Raw genomic sequence first — 21,015 nt, 5'->3', positions numbered from 1 at the left:
GACCTTCCCCGACACACCCTGCCTTCAGCACACCCAGGCTTGTGAAGGGGTCCTCAGAAGGCAGCTTTTATGGCAGACTTCTGTAGTCCCCGCATTTGGGGGAATTCTCCCCGCCAGACACAAGTCTTTAGGGACCCTTTACCACAAAGGTCCTTTTACCCTGTGTAAAGGGGTTGGAGTGGGGGTCAGGATCTCATCCTAAGTCAATTTTTAAAATGGGACTGCGGAGCCTAAGTCACTCAGGCACTTCTGAAAACTTTATTTTATAGCTACATCTGTGCAGTACCAGTATCTGCTAAAGAGTGTTTAAGGACATGATTTGAATAGCTTTTCCCAACAGATGATGTGGACAATAAAAGAACTAGATTTTTTTTGCAGGTTGTATACTAGAACAATGGGTGCTTCAGTCTAACTGAGCTATGCTGCTGTTTTGAAAAGAAAACATCTCCCCTGTCTAATTGTTACCCCAAATTTGACATTCCTGCATGTACCCCAGAATTTGAAAGTACTGCAGTCAGCAACTTTGTATGTTTAGCGACTACCAGTTGAAAACCAAACATCACATAGCTAAGAAAATCTTAGCCCCTGAGAGGCAAGGTCAAATAGCTGCATGTTTGCAGTTTTGCTATCAGAATGGGAGCATGGGATAAAAAGTGAACGTATTGTGAAAATAGAAGGAATGTTTGGATGGCCAACCTTGGTCTTGAGTGCCTCTAATATGTAAGTCTTTTTTATTGTTTTGATAAGCGATGAATAGTTTTGCTGAAATTAGGAGAATTGGTGACTCCATAGGAGTCACTATAGGTTATGTGCTTTGTTTGAAGTTAGTTATAAAAGATTAGACGAAAGAATTTGCTTTGGAGCAGTCTGAAGACGCTTTCTTTGGGCAAGGATCTGACAGCTAAGTTCCCCAGCAGTTAGATGGAAGCAGCCCCCCCCCCCCCCCCCCCCGAAGCCTGGCTGCTGATCCCTCAAAATCATCTAACTTTAGATAAATACAAATGTTTTGAAATGCTCTATGCCTACTGCAACTGTGTGTGTGCGTGCTTAAGATGTAATAAAGCAGTTTTAGATAAAAACACTCTGGCTTGTATCAATTGTATATCAGACGGATGAGCTGTGCCCCCGTTGACTTATTCCTGATGACGCCTGGAGAGAAACAGTTACGTTACCACAGTCTTAGGTTCTGAAAACCTTGGGTAACATAATGGCATACAGTACTGGATAAATTCCTGTGAGAAGTCCCTCGCTTTATATCACACACATTTGTTGTTTGTAGAACTGTCACAAATTCTTGTCACAAAACATACTCTGTAGATGTTTAAAAGTTCTGACTCTAGCTTTTCTTCTCACCTCCAGGGGTCCAGTACAAGTACACCAGTCCCAGGCAGCTCTGGAGTCGGAACAACCAGACCGTTTACGCGACAAAGGATAACGCGGGTGAACCTCAGGGACCTCATATTTTGTTTAGAAAATGAGCGAGAGACAAGCCATTCACTATTGCTATACAAAGCATTCCTTAAGTAAAATGGAAAAGATCAAGGTATTTTTGACGGAGAGACGCCTGAGGACATTTTTTATATATTTGCAGATTACGCCTTTTTGTAACAAGCAAATGGGATATTGTTTCAAAAACAACCACCTCTTTACATGGAACAGTTTTTTATTCTTGTTTATAAAAAAAACTCTTCAGTACAAGAGAAATACATTTCTTTAACAGTGAGGATACTTACAAGGCCTGTGGATACTATAAAAGGACAATTAAACTTAACTCATCTCTTGATTGAGTGGCCTTCTTGCCAAACAAGCCATATATAAAGACTGATGGAATCGTTTAGCAAATAACTAGCTACCCTTTGTCATACCTGTAGCAGTTTCAACATTAATTGTGCATTTTAGTTCAGTTTTACTTAACTAAATTGATTATATAGGTGTATGTCTACAGCAGATGACCTCATTTCATTTAGCTTTTTTTAAACAGTCAGTTAGCAAAGCAAACTGATTTTTAAGAATATTTATCTTTCCCCAAAACGTTCAAATTCTAGAGGGATATACAATTAATTGAAACATAACCTCAATTTTTAATCACATTATTGCTTATTAGAGGCCCTGAAATCCCATAAAGGAGGGTTACTTCTGAATGTTTTTATCAGCATCTGTAAAAATGCATTTTATTTGCTATAGTTTGTAAAGCTGTAAAGTTTGAAAAAAGAAAAAAGGAAAAAAAAAGAAAAAGAGAAAAACCTTTTCAGCATAAATATATTTTACTTGCACTGTGTTTTTAGCTAAAGTAAAGCTTAGATTAAATAAAATCAAAGTTGAGAGGAATCATCAAAAAGACTCTTTCTCAGTGTGAATCAAGTGTTGAAAAATGGTTGGTGTATTTTGTCAGTAATTGTACATAATTTTTGGCACATAACATAAAAAATGGCGATGTAAACTATAATTATTTTGCTAAAAGACTGTATGCAAGCTGTGGGCCTACTTTAAAGATGTCCAGAGCAAAGTCCCTTCTTTGTACCTATTTTTTTATTACAAATATACTAATTGGTTCTTTATATTTTCAGAGGTTATTGTATTAAATGGTCTATTGATAGTACTTTTATGACTGTAAATACTTTGGCTTTCTTCGTGTGAACTCTCATGTTAGAATTTAACTCTCTTGCGTGTAAACTGAATGCTGATCAGTATTTTTATCAACACCTGACAACTGTTACACCTTTTATTTTGTCTTTTAGGAAATCCTGTCTTTCCATTTTTTTCATGTAAATTTTGCACAGTTACTTGTTCATATGTAAATATTTTACTTTCAAAAATGAAGTTTTTAATTGCTATTGTTTTATATAGGATTGAAAGAAAATTAACTCCTTTATTAAAAACAAATTTATCTGTATTTGCTAATGCATTTTCACTCTCTACATCTTTCCTCTTCCTGGATTTATTTTTCTTAACACAGAAATAAGATCCCTCTATGTGAGGGGATGCTACCTTCCAATGATGCACTTTATTTCTCTTAAGCTTGCTTGCTTTAACCAATATTTTGAAGGCATATAACTACTCTTGCAACGAATCCAGAAATTTCACAATCAGCCTAAGGCGTTCTGTGTAAAGATCAAGGGTAGAATATCTGTAGCCGGGAAGTCTTGTATAGAGACCGTGACATTTTATTTTGACTTAGTATTTTATGAAGAACTTTATTATGTTCACATTGAGGGCCAGACTGCCCTTAGATGCACATGTGCTACTGTCATTGACATCAATGAGAGGCACGTGTGTATCTCAAAAGAGAAAGTGGTGCTAAATTTTAAAGGGACAGTGTCAGGGAATTTATTTTCAAATAGGTAGGTTTCTTTAAGTGTGTTTTCTATGCTGTAGGTTATTAAAATCTATTGTATTTTTCACTATTAATGCTGTCCATTCACTTTTTGGATTTTATTCAGCTTGGACAGTGCAAAAAGATTGCTCACACATTCCCTTTTGTTTCCATTAGTGAGGCACAAGTTCTGCCACCAAACCGATGCAGAGTCCTGTTCATTTCAGCAGGTATCCTTGCAGGTACATAAGAACATAACATAAGAAAGGCCGTACCAGGTCAGACCAAAGGTCCATCTAGCCCAGTATCCTGTCGGCCAACAGTGGCCAATGCCAGGTGCCCCAGAAGGAGTGAACCTAACAGGCAATGATCAAGTGATCTCTCTCCTGCCATCCATCTCCACCCTCTGACAGACAGAGGCTAGGGGCACCATTCCTTACCCGTCCTGGCTAATAGCCATTAATGGACTTAACCACCATGAATTTATCCAGTTCTCTTTTAAACTCTGTTATAGTCCTAGCCTTCACAACCTCCTCAGGTAAGGAGTTCCACAAGTTGACTGTGTGCTGCGTGAAGAAGAACTTCCTTTTATTTGTTTTAAGCCTGCTGCCTATTAATTTCATTTGATGACCCCAGTTCCTGTATTATGGGAATAAGTAAATAACTTTTCCTTATCCACTTTCTCCACATTACTCATGATTTTATATACCTCTATCATATCCCCCCGTAGTCTCCTCTTTTTCAAGCTGAAGAGTCCTAGTCTCTTTAATCTCTCCTCATATGGGACCCGTTCCAAACCCCTAATCATTTTAGTTGCCCTTTTCTGAACCTTTTCTAGTACCAGTATATCATTTTCGAGAAATATTCTGAAGTATATCTTTTTCGAGAATTTTTTGTAGAAATATTCTGGAGAGACTGGCATGGAACTGCCAGTGCAGATATGATTGCAGACTACTGTCCCAAACTCACTCTTGGCTAATAGCAACTTAGAACACAACCCTGCAGTAACTTAAGCCGGTGAGAAACTATATGCACAGGAGTGTAGTGCCATTGAACTTGATGGGATGACTCCCAGGAGTAAATTTACTCCCCTGAGCAAGTGTCGGATTGGGGCTAAAGCGGTTCCTCTTGGTTCTTGTGCTCTATTGTAATGCTGAGTTCACAAATACTGGTGGGAAATCAAACAAATCCAGACATCTGCTTTCATTGCAAAAAAAATTTTTAATTAGTTTTTAAAAACTTTGAAACTGTTTTTAAACATAGAACATAAAAACACCTATTTTAAATGTTAGATGCCATTTAGAGTTGCAAGGAAAAACATAAAAGCTGGAATTTAGGTTTTGGCAGGTAAGTGGAGAAGAAACTAACTTGGATATCACCTCAGTTTTCATGTTTAATTCTTAAAGCACAATATGGGATGGTAAGGCTTGGCCCAGAGGTTTTACTGGCAGGGTTTGAGATGGCCACGTTATTTACAAGTGGCAGATCCATATCTGAGTAATGAAAGTCATCACAAACATACCTAAACCAATGCTGTAGCATATTTGTATATGCCATATTTAGCAGCGAAAGCGTTGTAGAAATATTCTGGAGAGACTTAAGTTGTATTGGGGAGGGAAAAGAAGTTACTTTTTTATTTCTCTCCATCCATTGAGCTCCCTTAGTAGCGTGAGTCTACTTATACAGATTACTGAAGAGAAATTTTAACACCCTCTTTAGAAAGGCCCAAAAATCCTTGTTATTTACATACAAAGTAAATATTTTAGGACTTCTCAGGGCTAGTAAATGTGCTGTTTATCCTGCTGGCAATCTCCGCTTTCCAATAGCGCAAAGCGACCATTGGGAGCTGTGAACTCTTGTAACTGAGATACCGGACCTTAAGCCTATCACGAGTGCAGAACTGAACACTACCTAATCAGGATGTTGGATTATTAGTCTTATTTATGGGGGGTGGGCAGGGGAGAGGAGGAAGGAGAAGAGGGGTTGTGGGGGTTTCCAGAATTGGGAGGAAATGTTTTTTTAGTATGTTGATTATTTAAATAACAGGGGCAACTATGAAGTTGCTCAGAAGTCTGGAATATTAGAGGAAAAGTTCTGGTTGAGAGGGATTAATGGAGAAGCAAGCAGACAAAATTGTCTGAGTTGCCTAATGAATGTGACTTTAGCCCAGGGACCCACAATTTAGCATATGGCTATCAGCCCATCTATGTGGCACGTGTGTGAGTGCATATGCATATTTTGGGGATCATAAGTGGTTGAATGTCTTTTTAGAAGATTTTCTGCTCCTGTGTAGGGATTCCAGACACAATCTAAATAAAGATATGTTGTCTTTGCCCTTATGGATGGCATCTACAATCTCAACAAAGGAATGATGCAAATATATTGCAATTCTTCCTTGGGTCTCTAGGTGTCATGTGATTGAGATATAGGAAAAAATAAACCAAGTAAATCTGAGTTCAAGTGACTGCTATAGAGCAGTGGTTCCCAAACTTGTTCCGCCGCTTGTGCAGGGAAAGCCCCTGCCGGGGCGGGCCAAGCTGGGCTGGGCCAGTTTGTTTACCTGCTGTGTCCATAGGTTCGGTCGATCGCGGCTCCCAGTGGCCACGGTTCGCTGCTCCAGACCAATGGGAGCTGCTGGAAGCGGCGGCCAGTACGTCCCTTGGCCCGCACCGCTTCCAGCAGCTCCCATTGGCCTGGAGCAGCGAACCACAGCCACTCAGAGCCGTGATCGGCCGAACCTACGGACACGGCAGGTAAACAAACTGGCCCGGCCCGCCCCGCCAGGGGCTTTCCCTGCACCCACGGCGGAACAAGTTTGGGAATCACTGCTATAGAGAGATCTGCAATGCAATAAAGAAACGGTAGAATGACTTTGACTTTATTTTGTTAGCCCAAGCAACACCAAAGGCAGTATGTAGTTGTAATGGACCTGAACTATTGATACTATTCATCTGGCATGAAAATTCAGCAAAACAATTAGAATTTAATAAGGAGCTCTGAATTCAACCTGTTTTCCTAGAATAAAATAGGGGTCCCATGAACAAACATCTCAGAATGAGATGTGTAAAACTTTGATAATGTCCATAAAATGTGCAGTAATCATTAGGCTTTTTAATATGATCCAGAAACTTTTTGTCTAAGTTAGACAATTGGTTGAGCTACGGAGTAATACAATGATTGTAATATGACTGTTGTTTCCATATTCAAATGTCTGCCCAGATAGTAAAGCCCTACTTTTCTGGGGTGTGTGTGTGGTATAAGGTACTCTGACTTGGTTATTTGCTATTCAAGTTTGTGTGTGTGTGTGTATATATATATATATATATATATATATATATATATATAATATAAAGGCCCAAAGTTCAGCACAATCAAGCATGGGTTTTTGGATGTGAAGATGGAGGCTCCTGAGGGCCTCCTGAAAATATGTGCCAAGCTTCAATATTAAAATTGGTTCTAACCTGCAGAACAAATTTTAAACGGAAGTGAGTTCAATCTAATCACTCTAGTTTTTTGAAAATATAGCACAGACCTACATTTTTATAGTGTCTTGTTTTTTAGTTAAGGGAGGCAGTGTGGTTGCATTGACAGAACACTGGAGTGGAACCTAGAAGAGAGGGAAGGCCCGGGCGCGCCTCTGGTTGACTGGAAAAGGCAGTGCAGAAACCCTCTCGTGCAAGAAGGAGAACTACTACTGAGTTTGGAGCTAGGCCTCTAGGGAGAAAGCTCTGGGGGGCATAGCTCTGCCCCAAAGTGACAGGGTGACCCTGCAGAGTCTGGGACGGGGTGGAGTGTCTGTGGAGCAGTGAGCTCAGGTAAGGGGTGACGTTAGGGTTGTTTGTGTTTAGTTTATTGGACTCCTTGTTTACCCCAGAATGGGTGGCACTAACTGTGACCTGGGCGGAGTCACGAGTCTAGGCAGACCAATGCAGAGCCAGAGCAACTGTTGGCCCTTGTTGCTAGAGGAGACGTGCCTGCAACGCCATGCCTAGTGACAAGGGGATGCTCCAGCGGTGAGTCTACTCAACACCCCTCTAGGCACTGTACTTTGTAGGAGGAAGTGAGCAATTAGACCAAATGCTGTGAAAATAAGTTTTACTATGTGCCATTCCATCCCAATAGCAAAATTAAGCTATTGAGAGCAATCTTAGTTTTAAGGAAATTTTCTCTAATTTATTTCAGCATGCACAGAGCAGTATGATTTCTAAGACAAACCGATACATTGCACTTGGCTTGTAGGCTAAGCTGCTGAGAACAAATATCTTCAATATTTCAAGGAGACCAACACTCCACAGCAGTTAGAAATTTGGCCTCTATCTTTATGGGAGAACATTGTTTTCAAAATAACCTATCATCCATCCACACACACAGCCTGATTCTTTTACTCTAAGGACACTGGAATGGCAAAGGGGACTTAATGTGCATATAATACTCCTGAGGACATTCTGCACCAAAAAAAAAATAATGAATTCACCAACGGCAAGTCATGACTGACTAACCTGGTTGCCTTCTATGATATAACTGGCTCTGTGGATATGGGGAAAGCAGTGGACCTTGACTTTAGCAAAAAGATATACCTTGACTTTAGCAAAGCTTTCGATATGGTCTCCCACAGTATTCTTGCCAGCAAGTTAAAGAAGCATGGATTGGATGAATAGGCTATAAAGTGGACAGAAAGTTGGCTAGATTGTCAGGCTCAACAGGTAGTGATCAACAGCTTAATGTCTAGTTGGCAGCTGGTATCAAGTGGAGTGCCCTAGGGGTCGGTCCTGGGGCTGGTTTTGTTCTAGATCTTCATTAATGATCATAGAATCATAGAATATCAGAGTTGGAAGGGACCTCAAGAGGTCATCTAGTCCAACCCCCTGCTCAAAGCAGGACCAATTCCCAGCTAAATCATCCCAGCCAGGGCTTTGTCAAGCCGGGCCTTAAAAACCTCCAAGGAAGGAGACTCCACCACCTCCCTAGGTAACGCATTCCAGTGTTTCACCACCCTCCTAGTGAAATAGTTTTTCCTGATATCCAACCTGGACCTCCCCCACTGCAACTTGAGACCATTGCTCCTTGTTCTGTCATCTGCCACCCCTGAGAACAGCCGAGCTCCATCCTCTTTGGAACCCCCCTTCAGGTAGTTGAAGGCTGCTATCAAATCCCCCCTCATTCTTCTCTTCTGGAGACTAAACAATCCCAGTTCCCTCAGCCTCTCCTCATAAGTCATGTGCTCCAGACCCCTAATCATTTTTGTTGCCCTCCGCTGGACTCTTTCCAATTTTTCCACATCCTTTTTGTAGTGTGGGGCCCAAAACTGGACACAGTATTCCAGATGAGGCCTCACCAATGTCGAATAAAGGGGAACGATCACGTTCCTCGATCTGCTGGCAATGCCCCTACTTATACAGCCCAAAATGCCGTTAGCCTTCTTGGCAACAAGAGCACACTGTTGACTCATATCCAGCTTCTCGTCCACTGTGACCCCTAGGTCCTTTTCTGCAGAACTGCTACTTAGCCATTCGGTCCCTAGTCTGTAGCAGTGCATGGGATTCTTCCGTCCTAAGTGCAGGACTCTGCACTTGTCCTTGTTGAACTTCATCAGGTTTTTTTCGGCCCAATCCTCTAATTTGTCTAGGTCCCTCTGTATCCGATCCCTACCCTCTAGTGTATCTACCACGCCTCCTAGTTTAGTGTCATCTGCAAACTTGCTGAGAGTGCAGTCCACACCATCCTCCAGATCATTAATAAAGATATTAAACAAAACCGGCCCCAGGACCGACCCTTGGGGCATTCCGCTTGAAACCGGCTGCCAACTAGACATGGAGCCATTGATCACTACCCGTTGAGCCCGACGATCTAGCCAGCTTTCTATCCACCTTACAGTCCATTCATCCAGCCCATACTTCTTTAACTTGGCAGCAAGAATACTGTGATCTGGATGATGGGATGGATTGCACCCTCAGCAAGTTTGCGGATGACTCTAAGCTGGGGGGGGAGGTAGATACGCTGGAGGGTAGGGATAGGGTCCAGAGTGACCTAGACAAATTGGAGGATTGGGCCAAAAGAAATCTGAGGTTCAACAAGGACAAGTGCAGTTAGGATGGAAGAATTCCATGCACTGCTACAGATGGGACTGGCTAGCTAAGCGGCAGTTCTGCAGAAACCTCTCAGAATGAGACACATGTAAAACTTTGATAATGTCCATAAAACTTGACAAAGCCCAGGTTGGGATGATTTAGTTGGGGTTGGTCCTGCTTTGAGCAGGGGGTTGGACTAGATGACCTCCTGATGTCCCTTCCAACCCTGATATTCTATGACTCTGTGGCCAGCAGCTAACGTCTGCTGTCTCAGACTCCTCATTTCCTCCCTCCACTTCTTCCTATCTTGGGGTACGTCTATACTTACCTCCGGGTCCGGCGGTAAGCAATCGATCTTCTGGGATTGATCCCAGAAGTGCTCGCCGTCGACGCCGGTGCTCCTGCTCCGCGTAGCTGAAGTTGCGTATCTTAGTTTGAAGTGGGGGGTTAGTGTGGACCAGCCCTTAGCCTTCCTTCAGGCTCTTTCCCTCAGCTGTTTCCTGGACTTTTACTGTACAGCTGCCTCTCTCTAGGGGGCATCATTTCAGAAAAAATCAAGGGAGAAGGGTCAGCAGTTTATTTATGTGTGATTATATTATATCCAGCATTTGTGGGAGGGGAGGAGTGGAAGACACAGTGGAGCGTACAGATCTATGAAATGGCAGGGGGAAAACAGCCCCTCTTGCTCCATAGCAACCAATGCTGCTGCTCTAGGCCTTTCCTCTACTCTGTCACCAGCAAGGTACTGCTGAATCCTTCCCTTCTCCTTGTAGCCTTCCTCTCAGCTAGGCTTCCTCCCTTTATCCCCAACACCCATCTCCTCCCCACAACTGGCTTCATCTTCAGTTGAGTCTAGCCTGCCCACCCTCCCGGTGCACCCAGCTGAACTAACTGCTCCCCCATTAACTCCTTTCATTACCCATATGGAGTACGTACCGCATCCCAAAGGAACCAAATGCTGCTCATTAATTCATACAAGTAGTCCTACTGATTTATAAACAGGAAAGCTCCCAGGGATAAGCCAAACAAGATTTGACCCTAGCCGCTTTGTGAAAAACAGGAAGCAGTAGCAAATATGCCACTGCCGAAAAAGGAAAGGGAAAATACCATTTCATGAAGGAAGCTATTTCTGAAATAGCAGATCATATGTAGAGTCTAGTACCAGCTTAAAAAAAAAAAAAGTCCACCCTCCTGCCCCCAAATATTGGCTGTAACATAAGCAACAGCCCCCATCTCTCACTAACCAAGAAAGCATGTGGATCAAGACTGGTCATTCCTTAAACAAATTTCACAAAGTCAGGAAGTTCTGTTAAAGGGATAGGAGTGAAATTCGATAAAGGAATATTGGCTTTCACCTTTAGCTCTCTGGTTCAAATCTAGCCCAAGCTGGTGGTGAGTGATAAGAGTTATGTGCTGGCTGTTTAGTGGCCTATGTGAAATGAGCTGGTTGTGACCTCTATTCATTTACTATAGGGCACGAGTTCATAGTATAGAAAGCCCCAGGGGGGATACTGTCCTAATTTGCACACCTAGGAATAGTCTCAATAGAACCAGCAAGGAGTGATTGGCAGTCACACCCACGGGTAGTACCACCAGGGCAAGGATGAGGCAGAGGGGCAGGGTAGTACAAGCTCTAATGCTACTGCCCCTGCTCTCCCCACTCTTTGAATAAATAAAATGTTGCCTGCTCCAGGTCTGGCAATTGATTGTCTTTCACAGACACCGAAGTCACTTACCAATAATAATACCTAGCTCTGATCTATTGCTTTTCCTCCGTCGTTCTCAAAGCACTTTAAAATGGGATTAGTGATGCTGACCGCCTTTTATCCGGATGGGGCATCTGAGGGTGTCTACACAGCACCAAAACAAAAACCTGGCAGTGAGTGTCAGAGCCCAGATCAGCACACTCAGACTCACAGTTCAGGAGCAATGGGGACAATAATACTTGCCGTTCCTGTCTCCCAGGTGCGAGCTTACTTAATGCCGAGGAAGCACTTAGAGAACCTGCAATGGAAAGTGCTATACAACTTTTTATTATTTTTTATCCTTTTACCTCCCAGGTAGAAAAACAGAGGTACACAGCACCTATTCAATCTCTGCTTGTTTTACCCACATCTGGTATCCAAATGGCTTAGGAATCCAATATTGGCTGACATGCTGATATGTGATCAGAGGGCTGTGAATTTAAACATCAGCATTTCCTGTCAATCTGACAGCTCAGACTATAGTGATGAGCGCATTGTAAGAACCTATATAGACAAGAATGGGACAGTTCCTCCTTTGGACAGCAGATGGTGCTGTCAGCCTATGTAAAATAATGAAATTCAATATCAGGGAAAGAAGAAATAAACTGTGATTTTACAATCCCTCTAGATCGGTCTTTGGCAAAAAAAAGTCCTTTTGAATTTGCGTGCAAGGAAAAAGCTTTTCTACTTTATGTAAGATATAATGTAAATTATTCATCTACCTCGCTCTAAATAATAGAAAATGGGAAGGGGAAAAAAGAGGGGGGTAGGGGAATTAGTTTAGTTGGCAAAAATCTTCAAATAAATAAAAAGTAGAATGTCCCTAAGTATTTCAGCATGCTTGGATCAAAAGACTATTTATTTATGCATTTAAGTCTTTATGCAGGTTAGAGTAGCTGAGTTTAGCAGATGTCTGCGAGTTTACAAGTGAAACCCAATTTAAAAGCTAGGGGAAATGATGAGGGTGCGGAATAAAAGGAGCACTACAAGAATACAAGCATCTACAAAACAGGATGCAAACACTGAACGGGGACACTTGGTGATGTAGAGATGTAAAGAAATCAGTGTCAAAATGCACAGTACTTACAAGATCAACATTTTAACCTCCACCTTTTAACACCTTGATTCCGTTTTCTTTAAACTAATCGAATTTCTTCAAGTTTTGAATCTGTCCGGTTGGAGAGAGGAAAATGCAAATTTCCCTTACAACCGTTTTTCAGAGATTGGAATGTAATTTGAGCCAAATGGAGCGTTTGTGGCTGTCAGAGATGGAATGTAATTTCTCTTCCAAATGTCTCTGGACTATCTTTAATAAAGGCTTTTAAATGTAGAAGCAGACAAAGCCTAGACACCCAGGAAAGACAAACACGCTCCAAACTCAGTGCTATTGAATGCAGCTCCTGGGACTTTTGGGGAGTTTGGTTTTTTTTTGGAGCAAAGCTGCATTTTTCTTTCTATTGACTGTTTTCAAGGTCCTTTGCAGGTTTAGATTAGCTGGGAAGTACCAGCCACCCTCTGCTTACTTTGAATTAGTTTTAATGTTTGCACTTACTGTGTAACTGGTGTGTGTGTGTGAGAGAGAGAGAGACACCGTTATCTGTAGGGTCTTTGCTGTATGTCTTGTTCATATGAAAACAAAGTTCTCTGTTCTCCCTTCTGTGGGAATAACCCCCTGTAGGAAAGAGGCAACTCACAGGAATCTCCTCCACAGTTGTGTTGATTTATGTTCTGCAAAACCGACCAGTCTCCATTTTAAATGCCTTTTATGTCTTGATTTTAATTCATTTTCTCGTGTGTATCCTAATCAGTAAATTTCCAAACTTTGGCCTGAGTTGTCCAGGGTCTTTGCCATGGGGCTAAGCCGGCTGAGGTCTCTTGACTTGAAAGCTGTATTGTTAACGTGACCCTCTAGTTGTATGCCCTTGATGCTCTCGGCCCACTTATTCCATCAAAATGTTGTCCGTGGACAACATGGTCCACAATCAGGGGTTCTTTCTGCCCCTTACCCATTATCCCCGAGTCCTGCAGAAGACAAGGGGTATCCATAAATACTCCTGTTGCCTCTGCTCTGCTGCCCATTCCTCCCAGATCCTCCCAGGCCTACAGTTCCTGTAGGAGTCATGCTTTCAGGAGCTCCCTCTAGCATGGCTGTCTCCAAAACCACCTCCCAAAGCTTCCTCAGCACAGGGATGAAACAGCAAGTTACCACAGCATTGTTGCTACCCAGCTGGCTGGTAAGGGGGGAGAATTGGGAGGAGCCCAACTGGCTAATGTACCCTGGCATCCCTCTTCCAACTGCAGAGCTGGGACCCTGCAGAAGGGCTTCTGCCGAGTGAGAGCAAGGGGGAGCGGAGCATGCAGCCAAGATGACCCCGCTCCTCCTTCCATGGCTGTAGGATCCCATCCACACACTGGAGAGGAGCTGAGGCCCGAGTGCTCCACCTTCCATCTGCTCATGGGATTCCTGCCCTTCCAACACTGCTGACAACCTTCTGAGCACACACAGCTCCTGCTGCGCGAGTGTAAACGCAGGTCAAAAAGATGAGAAAATACTGTGATATTACACAACAGCTTTAGGACTCTGGTCCACCTGGAGCTTTCTGACTGGCCGCAAATGCTGTCCTGCCTACAGCGCTAATGCTCTACAGATGCATCAATTCCAGTTCATAATAGCCCCAGGGTCAGTACATTGTTAGGGAATTATTTCATTCCCCAGTTTAAGGTCCATCACCCTTTAGTTCTTTACCATATACATACCCCCAAGGTGTGTTATAATCACCCCAAAATGCAAGGTCTATTGTGTCCTGTTCCCTGGCAGGTGGGGAAGAACAGGATCAGCGTAAATCACAATAATCAAGATGTTCTCTAACAAATAAACTCCAGCATCTCTGGCGGTGAGGAGGCAAAGGCACTGTCTGGCTCTCTGTAAAGGGCCGTGTTCAGCAGTAATCTTATTTGTAATGTAATCAATATGTTTACTGAAGGGGAGAATATCATCAAGTATTACTTTAAGATACTTAGGAGATGTGACACAATCCAAAGTGGAACCCACAACTCGAAATGTAAAGGTATTAGCCTGACTGAATTTGCTAATAGAAAAAAACAGCTACAGTTTTATCAAGACTGACAGAGGAAGAGAGGTTTATTAAGCCCGCTGATCACATAGGCTGTTTTAGAGAGGAGGGTAGTAGAGGGAGAAGGAACATCATTGACAGTAAGTGAAAGAGCATTGTCATCTGCATCCATAAATCATTTTCAGCAGGCCTGGAGCCTGGCGTTCCCCAGCCGCAGCTTGAATCCTGTCTGAGCAGAGCAACGTGTGGCTGAGCGGGCGTAGGGGCAGATCTTGAGCTGTAAATTGCCATTCTTCCATGGACTTCGATGGAGCAACACTGATTTACGTCAGCTGAGGATACAGTCCATTACGCCTGGAGCTGGGAACTAATTTGTGAAACTCGTTATCTTTTAACCAAGGAGATCTTGACTTCAGGTTTGGATCGTGATTGGACAATTGGCTTCAATACGATCCTGGAAACACTTATGCGTGTGCTTAGCTTTGCTTATGTGTCTTGTCTCATTGAAGTCAATGGGACTGCTCATGTGAGCGAAGGAAACTCATGTGCTTAGGTCGTCGTAGGATTTAGGTACGTCTTCATAGTCCCCTGGCTCATATCCCCAGCCAGTGGGTGAAGAGATCAGTGTAATGCTTGTCTACAAGGCATTTTCTGCTTTTTCTAGTGCTTTGTCTACAGCTTGTGTGGGAAGAATCCTTTGACTCATGTAAGAGCAAACGATTTTGAACTGGGAAATTCACACTAGCCAGCCATTTTTATTGAGCTCTGTTGAGCAAAGAGGACTGCGATTTCTGGGGCACTTGGAAGAGCAAGCTCGTTAGGCGGGAGACCAAAGGCAAAGTGAAGAGGAGGTAGATATCCTATGACGTGGTGGGGACAAATGAGTGGGCATCTGGTATGATGGACAAAATCTTCACTGGAAGCCAAAGAAAGTGCATGACCAGGGTCGTAGGGAAGAGGTGGGTCACCTACATGAGAGGAACTAAGTTTAAATAACTTTCTCTTTTGAAGAAGTAGAATTGTTCATACCGCTGAGAGGAAGAAGCGCTTTTGAATGCGGAAAAAATCCTTAGAAAGTCCCTATGGAGATTTTTCGTAAGTGATTAGAGAGGAGAAATTCCAGTGGTATTTGAAAGTGAACTTTCCTAGTACTTCTGTGTGTAACAGCCACTGCGGTTTAAATCTGCTGGACAGCAGGACCAGAATTTTCAGAAAGGCTCCGTGTCCGCAGTAAGTGTCGCGATGGGAACTGCTGGGTGCTGAGCTCTTCTGGAAATCTGGCCCTTATTTGAGTGCCTTAATGGGAACTGAGTTTGGAAAATGAGAGGTTCTCTGGAAAATCTGACTTCCACCGGCTGAGCACAGGCAAGGATAGTTGTTTGGGAAAGGCTAAGATGCCGCTTTATAAAAAGACTATATTTGTACAGAATGTCACAAATATACCTGAAACTACAAGTAACCTTGTTCAAGTAACTTCTAAAGAGGCTAAAACTGTTAATCTTAGAAAAGAGATAACTAAGGGGGGATATGATAGAGGTCTATACAATCGTGAATGGTGTGGAGAAAGTGAATAGGGGAGTGTTATTTACCTCTTCACATAACACAAGAACAAATGAAATTGTTAGTTTTAAACCTGCTGCCTAAGGAAGTATTTCTCAGACAATGCATCATCAAGCTGTGGAATTCATTGCCAGGGGTGTGGTTGTGGAGGCTCAAAGTGCAACTGAGCTCACAAAAGACTTAGATAATTCCTGGAGGATAAGTCCATCAAAGGCTATTAGACAAGATGGTCAGGGATACACACCTTGGGCTCTGGGTGTCTCTAAACCTCTGCCTGCTAGAAGCTGGGACTGGATATCACGGGTTGGATCATTCAGTAATTGCTCAGTTCTGTTCATCTCTCTGAAGCCTCTGGCACTGGCCACTGTGAAAAGACCGATTATTGGGCTAGATGGACTATTGGTCTTACCCAGTATGGCCATCCTTATGTTCTTATGCTACGTAAGAGCCATGTAATAATAATAAAAAACAATGATGTAAACCCAAAAGAAACGATGCAAGTTCACCCCATCATTTTCCATCAGAGTGACAGCAGGATTCATTTGTTCTGAACATGGAGGTGTACAGTCTGGCAAGTTTGACATATTGACACTGGCACAATTGATAATGGCAGCTGTGTCAAAATGTCAGTCTGGATACGATGGTTTTCCAATATAGATTCTTGCCTACAGGTTGGGAGGGTGCAACAGGGCTGAGGAAAAGGAGGAGGCTGTCTTGAACCTAACTTGCCAGTGCTATCTCCTTTGAATCACCTTGTGGTACTATTTGGTTTATAGACATTTGATATGTCCTAACTCTGCTGGAGTATGTTTGGGTTCCAGACTGTGTTTCCATTTGAGCTGTGAAGGTCCGGCCCCAGCTTCTTTTCCTTTCTTGAGTTTCAACTGCCATTCTTCTGACTGAGTAATAGTGATTACTCTTGCATCTGGATCAGACAAATGATCTTACTGTTAGAGACAAGATACTAATAGAAGCAGCTGCTTCAGAGGAAGGTGTAAAACTTCCATAATGGACAAGCATGCCCATAGAGGAAGTTTCTTCCTGACCCCAGTGAATTAGTAGTTGGCTTGTATCCTGAAGCATGAGAGTTTATATCCCTTATAATTTTTTATCTTATCTAATGAAGTGGTTCTCAAAGCTGGTCCGCCGCTTGTTCAGGGAAAGCCCCTGGCGGGCTGGGCCGGTTTGTTTACCTGCTGCGTCTGCAGGTTTATCCGATCGCGGCTCCCACTGGCCGCGGTTCACTTCTCCAGGCCAATGGGGCTGCGGAAAGTGGCGCGGGCCGAGGGATGTGCTGGCCGCCCTTCCCTGGCTCATGCAGAAAGTGCTCTAGGATCTTTCCTGGTCAAGAGGACCTTGTGTTCACATCTCAGCATGTGAACTTCCAATAGCACAGAACTCCCTACCACCATTCTGGGATACTGAGCGTCTTCTGCTTAACCATGCGGTTGGCCTCTGGGGTCACCCTAGAATGCCCCGGCAGCAGTAGCCAGTACTATCCATGAGCAGTTTTGGTTTATGATCCCAGTGCACTGGCTACTTTGGCGTGAAGGGTATGTCTGTGCTGCCATAAAACACCCGCAGCTGGCCTGGGTCAGCTGACCGAGGCGTGCGGCGTTCAGGCTGCGGGTCTATAAAACTGCAGTGTGGATGCTCAGGCTTGGGACCCTGTCAGAGGAGAGGGTCTCAGAGCCTGGGCTCCAACCCGAGCCTGAACATCTACATTGCAATGTTAGAGCCCTGCGAGCCTGCAACAGCTGCCCTGAGCCCCCCAGGGGTGTTTTATTGCAGCGCAGACAGATATAAAGCGTCTATAGGGCAACACCGACACTGGACCTAGGAACGCAGGATGAGCAATCAAAATCTGGTTTTGTCTGTGTCTGGGCAGAGCCTCCTACTACCACCCCCCTGCACGCAGCCTGCACCAATCAACTTAAACCTGAGCTAAACTGACAAGAATGCTGGTAGGGAAATAAAAACAACACAAAAAATAAACGGCACTCGTTTAATTATTTAAATTAAGACTTATTTGAAAGACGTGTTTCCAGCAAACACTCCCTCTTTACTTTTTAATGAGCTGCAGTGCATCGAAAGGAAAAAGCCAATAAACTTCCCACTGCAGTTTCTTAACATGTTTAATTAAACAGGTGCTGCGGGGGGAACCAGACACTGCTCCCAGAAATAATGGTATTAGCATTCCTTCCTGCACAACACGCTACGCACAACCAGGGGCAAAAGCGCCGTAGGGTGTTCCTTGCTCCATCGAGCAAGGCAGAGCTCCCCCTCTTTATAGCTCCAGCTACCTCCTGTCTCATTGCCATGTTGTACAGTGGTAATTTAATCGGAGACGTTTGCAAGTGCAAGGAGATTAATTTTTTTATGTATATTTATTTCTATGATTCACTGGCAGCTGAGCCTGTTAGGGGATGCTGGTTGGACTGCAATGGAAGCTGATACACACCTGAGCTACTTTTTGTAGGGATGAGAATACTGCACTTCTATAGCGCCCTTCTAGGTAGGGATGTCTCCATAAATAGATATAGGCCTTCCGGAGGAAGGAGGGAAAGGGAGTACAAATAAGGGCTTGTTTTCCAGACTGAGAAATTAATTCGGATTAAGGTTGTGGTGTGAATTTAAAGTGGAAGAGCCTATGTGAATGCTCTTATTCTGGAATAAGAATGCCTAATTCCAAATTATCTTAATCCATTTCAGTCAACACTGTCTTAATTTCCCTGGGTAGCAAGATAGTGAGCTCTCGTCTTGGGACACTGAGTCTGCACATGGTGAGTTTTGCACCCCAGTCCTCTGGGGATAACCCTGTTACATCATATCCCAGAATAACACATCAAAAGAACTATCTTCCCAGATTCCCACAATCAGAATCCCAGAGCCTTCTTAGGTGTCCATATTGACTCAGGCTCCAGGCAGAGAGATGGGGTTCATCAGAGGAACTCTTACCCACATCTGCATGCCTGCCACACTCTTATTCTGGAGTAAAAGCATCCACACAGGGAGATAATCAGTAGTAGCTATTCTGGTATAACTCCCTATGTAGACAAGCCCTAAAATCCCTTCACCACTCCTGACATTAAAATCAATGGGACTACTCTCACGTTTAAAGTCAAGTACATTCTTAAGTGCATTACTGGATTGGGCCCTTGGTGGGCAGCTGGTGCTGGGAAGGATTCTTGGAAGAAATGAGCATAAGGAGGGATCAGGAGGAGGAAGGAAGAGAGGGACAACTGGAGGTGGATGGGGCAGTAGAAAGGAAGCACTGGAAATAGAGGGATGAAATGTTGGGAGAGGTCTGGCAGCAATATGTGGTTTAGGGGCAATGGAAAGCTTGTGGTGTGGGGCTTAAGGAAGGAGGTGACATGATGGAAAAACTGGGCTTTCCTGAGAGCTCAGAGAAACTCCCAGGAGAAAAGGCAGATTCAAGCTCAGCTGGTGGGAGTGAATCAGCAGCATCTCTTCAGGGAGACTCCAGGTGCAGCCGGCCACGTCGCTCGAGCCGTCTTTGAGGCCTTTGAAAGGAGTGTCACTGACAGGGCCCTGAAGGGTTGTGGCTGTGACACAGAGGGGCTGTAAAGCAGAGGAGAGGGCTCTTCAGCTCCACCAGAGAGACAAAGTATCTCCCAGGGAAATAAAATACACCAATGGCCTGATTTGGGGCAGCCAGAGGTTTCCCGTCATCGCTGACACCAACACTAGTGAGATGGGCTCATCCTCTGCCTTGACTAGAAAAAAACTCACTGCGGGAAACATATGTCAGCTCAATCCTCCTTTTGTCATTTTAATTGAATTGTGTCACATTGCTTTACTTTGCTAAAAATCATAATGGAGAGTTAATTAGCAGTTCACGGAGTCTGTGGGACGAGAGCAGCTTGCCAGCCGAAACAGGGAGATCTCCTGGAGATGACATTAATGCAGTAACTGCAGGCTTCTCTAGCTAGCTAAAATGGGGGAGGAAAATACAATCACAAATAATCCAGGATAATAAAATCCTCCAGCGTTGTCATACACAAGGGAGAGGGAGGTCACACACACGATTGGGAGCCATGACCCTGCATGCTAATGGTTACCACCAGTGTATCTGTGCAGAAATAGCAGGGAGACATTTTTGGGTGCAGATTTGCAAAGGCAGTCAGGGTTGGCCTAGTGCTTGTCCCACTGAAGTCAGCGGTAATGGGAGTTTTACTGGGAGCAGAATATAGCCAATTCCGAGAGCTTTTGAACAATGTCATCCTATGATTTCTGGTTTTCATCCCTTTTTTAAAACCTTTGCGGATGGGGAAGAATGGATTGCTGAAGGGACTGTCTCTAACTATGTGTGGCCTGGTCTACACTGAGGGGGTGGGGGGATCGATCTAAGTTACGCAAGTTGACGTACTTAGATTGACTTACCGTGGGGTCTTCACCGTGGTGAGTCGACTGTTGCCGCTCCCCCGTCCACTCCACCTGCGCCTCTCCCCGAGCTGGAGTACAGGAGTCGACGGGAGACTAGACGCAATAAATCGATCCCCGCTGGATCGATCGCTGCCCGCCGATCCGGCCGGTAGTGAAGACATACCTTGAGTGTACAGTCCTTAGCACAAGGAGGCCTTGATCTTGGTTGAGGCGCTAGGCACTATTGTAATACAGACAATTAAACAGACCCCTCCCCCCCTTTGTGGTCCTGCCTTCCACTTTATCACATAAAGAGGAGCGGTGAGTGGGTGGGGTTCTTTATTGGTCTGTGGACATGAAAAGCAAAGGAACATTCTCCTTTATACCCTACATGCAAAGAAGCTCTTTATGTAGCATACGGTGGTTTAAAAGCCAGTTGAGACAGAGTGGTTATAAACCTGCAATCCACCAGCTTTTCAGCGCTGCTACAGCCCCTCTGCAAGAATCTTTCTCTTATCGCAGTTAATCACTGAGCCTCAGGCCTGGGTACTCCGTGTCGTGTTTTTAATTGAACTTGAGAGAAGGGGTATAAAATGTGGCAAAGGGCCAAATTATAAATGAAGTGCAACTCCATGGAGTTAAAGGGAGGTCACTCACTGCTTACGCTTTGGGCTGAATATGGAGTAGAGAGCTTAGCTGACTGGCTTGGAATGCAAACATCAAACGCAGGAGCTGTAAAATGGAAAATGGGCTGAGGGAAGGTCATTTCCTCATGTCAGTCTGAATGGCAAAGACCTAAGGACAGTGCAGCAGGGTTGTTGGTGCTGTATGGACAAAGGGACACAGTTGGCCTTGGTAGGATTCTGTTA

At 43.9% G+C, this 21,015-nt stretch overlaps 1 protein-coding gene across 2 annotated transcripts in view; it reads left to right on the top strand.

Moving 5' to 3' along the window:
* Window positions 1-2,891, top strand: part of TAF4 (TATA-box binding protein associated factor 4) — a 64,727-nt gene extending 61,836 nt beyond the window's left edge. For both annotated transcript variants that reach the window (XM_005302928.5, XM_042858411.2), the window contains exon 16: window positions 1,360-2,891. In XM_005302928.5, coding sequence (XP_005302985.1) covers window positions 1,360-1,527 — 168 coding nt within the window. In that variant the 3' untranslated portion in view covers window positions 1,528-2,891. The remainder of the gene's footprint in view (window positions 1-1,359) is intronic.
* Window positions 2,892-21,015: the final 18,124 nt, after the last annotated feature.

Source organism: Chrysemys picta, chromosome 13 (genome assembly GCF_011386835.1).
Source record: "Chrysemys picta bellii isolate R12L10 chromosome 13, ASM1138683v2, whole genome shotgun sequence".
Lineage (NCBI taxonomy): Eukaryota > Metazoa > Chordata > Testudines > Emydidae > Chrysemys > Chrysemys picta.
The sequence above is the reverse complement of the archived record's forward strand: the minus strand, read 5'-3'. Positions and strand labels throughout refer to the sequence as shown.